Genomic DNA, 6,000 nt, shown 5'->3' with positions numbered 1-6,000 from the left:
TTCCATTATATTTGTAAAATGGCATACAGGTCACAGTGAGCAGCCCGATGCTATTCATGGCAGCTGTTTAATCCTGAATGATCCTGTTCTGCTGCTCTGAATTCATTTTTATTGTGGAAGTAGAATATTCAGCAGTGTTGTATAGCATGAATGCATCTATGTTCACCATTATGCAGTAAGGCCTTTGTGCAGGGCCTGTGTACATCATCATCATTTATACCTTTCCCAACAGGAACAAAGTTGTCCTGTGACTTTGCTTAATTGACCTGGGTGCTGTTTAGACCAGGCAGTGTCAAGTACATCACTGACAAAATCAGAGATGCTCTTTAATTGTTTTGATATACCTATTGAGCGCAACAAAAAAAAAAAATATCCCCTCCTTCTGTTGTGCTTAAGGTCAACTGGTGCATATTTAGTTGTGGGTTTTTTTTAAGTAATGCTTACAACTAATGACATAGCACAGTAAATGATGGAAATAGTTGCTGGTTTTCTTGTGTTGATTTTACAGGGGGTGCTTATAAGGCAGCAAAGCATTTATTTTGAGGTGTCTTGTCATCTGTGTTTAAAAGGAGATGCCAAATGTGACTCCACATTGACATATTTCGGTGTTCCCTTTTTATAATGTAAGGTTTTCAGCCTGTATTTTTGAAGTATCTTAGGAGGTCTGCTTTAATTCTAAACCACTTTTTAAAATTTTGCATGAATAGCGAGGGTGGGAGAGGGAGGGAGATTAGTAATTCAAGTGTATTCAAAATGTACATGATTGTTTGGAGCCATAGATGTAACGAGGTCCGGTATTTTTTGGTTCACAAGCAAAATCTGCTTTTGAACTGATACTGGAAGCTCAAGCTTTAAATTTTACCTTGAGATTTTTTCCTTGTGATTTAGTTCTTTACCTAATTCCGTTCACTTTTTTCTTCCTGTCCATGCTTCTGCTATCTTGTCCTCTGGCTGCTCTTACTGTGTTTCATTCTGTTTTGCCTTTTTTGCCTTTGTTGCTTCCTTGTTCTACCCCCCAAAAATGCCTTTGGAGATGTTTTGCTTACAGAGCACATGTGTTCCAAGTTATGTTAGACTGACAACATCAGAAATAAACTACTGCATAAATAAGTGTTTTACCCAAACTGAGAATGACTTGGGTAAAAGTGCTTTTTCCTCAAGTATATTTAAACAGGAGTGTCTGTTGACAGTATACTATAGCAGGGCTACGTGACAGATCTCTCTTGGTTTGTATGACTTTTATTTCTTTGCCACATTGCAGTAAAAGAGATTAAATGTAGCTGACCTCATTCTTCCACTCTCTTTAATGAGAATTGTTTATAAAATGCCACGTGCATAAGGGCTTGTTGCTTGCTTCACTTGTAGTCTCTGTTTTGCCTAGTAACCTTTGCCAGTTATAGGAAAAACTCTTAATTTTTTAATTCTCAATCCTACATCTTCTGAAAACAAACCCTTAAATATGAGGAGCGGATTTGAGCTCTTAACTAGTTATCAACTTCAGTCATGTAAAAGTATTATGCATTGCTGAAAAACAAGGGTTGCCCTACTGAATTAGTTTAAATGTACTGTACATCTAAAGTATGTCTGTCATATTTTTTCTCCTTCAGAAATCGATGAAAGGATTCCTCTTTGCGAAGCTGTATTTTGAAATAAAAGAATATGAACTTGCTAAAAGGTAAAGTTTTGATGTATGGTTTTTTTTCTGTTCTTTAAACTGTAAGAAATGCTAAATGAATATGAAGTGGACCAGAGAAACCAAGATCAATATCATGCTGTTTTAAGGTAGCAGTAAATGTGAGTATAGAGTGCAATTTAAATCTTTATAGAATCATTAAGGTTGGAAAAGACCTCAAGGATCAACAAGTCCAACCCAACACCACCTAACTCACTAAACCATGTCCCTAAGCACCACATCTACACGTTTCTTGAACACCACCAGGGATGGTGACTCAACCACCTCCCTGGGCAGCCTGTTCCAATGCCTGATCACTCTTTCAGTGAAGAAATTTTTCCTAATATCCAGCCTAAACCTTCCCTGGTGTAACTTGAGGCCATTTCCTCTTGTCCTATCACTTGTTACTTTAGAGAAGAGGCCAGCACCCACCTCACTACACCCTCCTTTCAGGTAGTTGTAGAGAGTGATATGGTCTCCTCTCAGCCTCCTCTTCTCTAAACTAAACAACCCCAGCTCCCTCAGCCGCTCCTCATAAGACCTGTGCTCCAGACCCTCACTAGCTTCGTTGCCCTTCTCTGGACTCGCATAAAAGATTGGTGATGTGGTACTGAGAAACTTGATCTGGTTGAAATGTTTGTGTTTTTTTCCTTGCTGTATTATGTGGTTCTTACCATTTCTGCAAACTAGTGCTTTTATTTTTTTAATAAACAGACACACTTGCTGGGAAGTAAGTAGCATGTAAAACAATGTTGCTTCTTTAAGGTCCAAACAAGTAATCTAAAACAAAGTGCATCTGTACTTCCTGTATGGCAGATTAAGTTATCATTATAGGTTGGGGGAGGGTGTATTGTTGAAAAATATTGCTCAAGTAGCTGACTTTTTTTTCCTCTCCATAGGTATATATCTACGTATCTCAGTGTACAAGAGAGAGATCCCAAAGCACATAGATTTCTTGGACAAATTTACGAAGCTGAGGATAACATAGAAAAAGCTTTTGGGTGTTACAAGGTAAGTTCTCCATTGAACCCATGATGTCCTGCTTTATTCCTTTGTAAGTGGAATTTTAAAATCCATCTCCCCTGGACATTCTCAAACCCATAGAAGAAGATGTGATCCTAGAAAAACTGTTTATACACATTTGACAATGGAAAGCATATGAAGCACTGCAGAGGAAATTCTTGATATCACTTGCTTCAGTAGTATGTTTCTAAATTGATTCTTTGTTTTCTGTTCTGGACTTGATCTTTGTGCTACCTGCTGTTAAATTTTTCGCATGTCGTACATTGCCCTTCAGACTAAGGAGCTGTGACTGTTGTAGCATTCCTTAATGTGGACTGTGATGACAGCAGGGATCTAGTTGCTACTAGAAGACTGTAGGCCTACTGTTTTTTGTTTGGTTGGTTTTAGAGGGGGTAGGGACAGAAGGGATGGGCAAATTAATTATTAGGCAAGTGTATAAATGTCAAATTCCTAAACCCAAATCCGAATGTTTTTATTCTGGTTTTGGGGAGGGCGATGATGTGTTCAGAAGTCTCGTTGCCAGCACAACTCCATGAAGTGCTATCAAACTTCTTAAACTGTGTGTCTTAAGTATTTTTTGAAAGTGTCCAGATCTGGCTGGACTAGAGGTCCTTATAGACATACTGTGTGTCTATAGCAGTCGCTAGTGGTAGATGCAGAGGAGCTGGCTTTTGCATTGTTTCTCTTATGCTCTTCTGAATTCCAGCAGTTTTATTTGGGTGCTGTAAACTAGTGGTGGCATTTAGATCTATTAACACTGAATATATTTTTAAAAATCTTTCTAACTAATTTGAATAGCTGGGTCTATTTGTGGGGGAATAACTTTCTTGTTCTATATGGATTGTAAGATCAAGTTACTTTTTTTTTTTCCCTCCTCTGTGTGCATGGGGAAAACTAGCGTTCTGTGGAGTTGAACCCAACACAGAAAGACCTTGTATTGAAGATTGCAGAGTTATTATGCAATAATGACATTACTGATGGAAGAGCAAAATACTGGGTTGAGAGGGCTGCTAAGCTCTTCCCTGGGAGTCCTGCTGTTTACAGATTGAAGGTAAATTCTAGATTACCTCTGTTCTGTAGCTTAAAGAAACTTTCAGCATCTGACTGGAGTCCTTTTTGCATGTCACCTTGTGCAAAACCGTTCCTGGCTAAATTTTTTTAGAATCTTTAATGTTGAAACTATTAGGTGGTACTTCCTTTGCAGTGTGACATTTTTGTTTAGCTTTCAAGAAGGCTGCAGCTTTCATACCCTTTTTAATGTTTCAAGGTTACTCCTCCTCAAAAGTGATGAGAAACTGTGTTAGTTACCACATCTGAGAAGTTAAGATTAGGCCCTACTTGGTCTTTCTGTTGTGCAACTGGCAGGAAGGTAGCAGGCCTGTGAACTCAGGCTTTCTTGCTCTATGCTGCTTTTTTGTTTTTTCAATTGATACTGTGATCAACTCTGCACAATGTGAGAAATGCTGTAATTTTCATACTGTGTAAATGCTTTCAGTCATGCAATCTTACTTTTGCACAGGTTTATTAATTTTGTGTAGCTAGGCAGCAACCACATTGAAGCCTTGAGATGTCTGGGTTTTTTAAGCAAGATAGTCTATGGCAACGTATGCTGTAATTGAACCAAATGGTTTGACAAGTGTTACTTACTTGTTGGTAGCAGGCAAATTCTTCTGAGGGTTTTCTTCCATGATAGCTATCTCCATTTTTAAATATTTGAATATTGCATCAAACAGTATGCAATACCTGAAAGCTGTTAAGAGTAGTGTAGTTGAGTAATTTAGTCTACACAGTGGAGGAAAGAAAACTGTCTGGTACTGTAGTTGCTGAAAAGATTCATGTGGGAAATGAAATGTTAATATGTTGCCTTTATGTTTAACAGGAGCAGTTGTTGGATTGTAAAGGTGAAGATGGATGGAATCAGCTTTTTGACTTGATTCAAGCAGAACTTTATGCAAGACCAGATGATGTCTACATAAACATCAGATTAGTTGCACTCTACCGTTCAAATAATAGATTAAGAGATGCTGTGCTCCATTGCCAGGAGGCAGAGAAGAAAATACCGTTGCAGTCAAGCTTGGAATGGTGTTCCTGTGTTGTAGAGACACTTGAGGTGTTTAATCATATTTTGATCCTGTGATAGTTTTCTGTATCTTTTTAACTGGTCTATGTCTCTTAATGTCATTACTCTGACAGCTATTTCCCAAGTGATTTAACTCCTTCAAATGCAAGTCTACTGAAAACAGTGGAATTACAAAATACCTCTTGGGTTTTTAGTTGGAATCTTCTCCCTAAAATTAAGCCTTATAGAGCTATTGAGTTACTAACTTCAAAAGCTAAGCTAAATACAGCAGTTGCATCAGGGATAAAATTGCTCAAGCAAATAGTTCCCTGGAACTTTGATGCTGAAGAATATGTTAAGGTCTCACCTGTGAAACTGCATTATGCAGTAAATGCTGCTAATATGTCTTGGAGAAGTACTGCCCTTTCTTTCATGAAAGGATGGCTGTTCCTTATCTTGTGATGAACTTTTTTCTTTAGGAATATCTGGAATCTTTACAAGACTTGGAGTCTGATAAAAATAATTGGAGAGCTATCAAGAAAGATCATCTACTGGCCTATTCCAGCTTTGTCAAGCTGACACTTTCTTCTAGAGATGTTCAAGAATGCAGAGAGGCACTTGAAAGGTACAGTTTTAACTTTCCTGTAGTAAAAAAAAATTGTCTAAGAATTCTTTAGGGGTTTTTTTTCTGGGTCAAAGAACATATGTCGAGCTTCTATTTTACTGCTTAACTTGTTTCTGGGTGGGAGAGGAGATTCTCTGTACTAGCCATTAAGAATGGTACTTACTGGGTTTGAACCCTAAGCTATCTTTTGACTGATAACGCAGGCCTGATTTGAATAGTCAGCACACAGCCATGGAGAAGACTCATTGATATCTTGGATCAATTAACTTTGTACCTTCTTTCCCTTCAATAAGAGAATGTTGTTCTGTACTTCAGCAATTGACTAATCTGGATTTCCCAGACAGTTAAAAAAACCCCCACTCACCAATAAGAAACAAAAAACCCAAAACCACTTCTTGTGTATCAGCTTTGTCCTTGTTATTTTGTTCTAAATTAACACATACTGGAATAATTACTAACTTTATATAGTACAATTGTGAGGGAGGAAGCCACTTGCAGTAAGAACACTCTCTTTCAGGGAAAACTGATGGTGTTGCAGGGCCAGCTAGCCAGTTGACTTCAAAGCATATCATTTGTGTCACACCTAGAGTAGTACAAAATAATGTTTGTAGACAATGTATT

General features: G+C 37.9%; 1 protein-coding gene across 1 annotated transcript in view; it reads left to right on the top strand.

Annotated features, from left to right (window-relative positions):
• The first annotated feature begins 1,580 nt into the window (after nucleotides 1-1,580).
• The window catches only part of RANBP2 (RAN binding protein 2), a 30,810-nt gene continuing 26,390 nt past the window's right edge, over nucleotides 1,581-6,000 (top strand). The window contains exons 1-5 of the mRNA XM_010075364.1: nucleotides 1,581-1,675; nucleotides 2,572-2,683; nucleotides 3,594-3,746; nucleotides 4,575-4,805; nucleotides 5,234-5,379. Coding sequence (XP_010073666.1) covers nucleotides 1,581-1,675; nucleotides 2,572-2,683; nucleotides 3,594-3,746; nucleotides 4,575-4,805; nucleotides 5,234-5,379 — 737 coding nt within the window. The remainder of the gene's footprint in view (nucleotides 1,676-2,571; nucleotides 2,684-3,593; nucleotides 3,747-4,574; nucleotides 4,806-5,233; nucleotides 5,380-6,000) is intronic.

Source organism: Pterocles gutturalis, unplaced genomic scaffold (genome assembly GCF_000699245.1).
Source record: "Pterocles gutturalis isolate BGI_N339 unplaced genomic scaffold, ASM69924v1 scaffold21502, whole genome shotgun sequence".
Classification (NCBI taxonomy): Eukaryota; Metazoa; Chordata; class Aves; order Pterocliformes; family Pteroclidae; genus Pterocles; species Pterocles gutturalis.
Note: the sequence above shows the minus strand (reverse complement) of the source record. Positions and strands in the feature narration are given on the sequence as shown.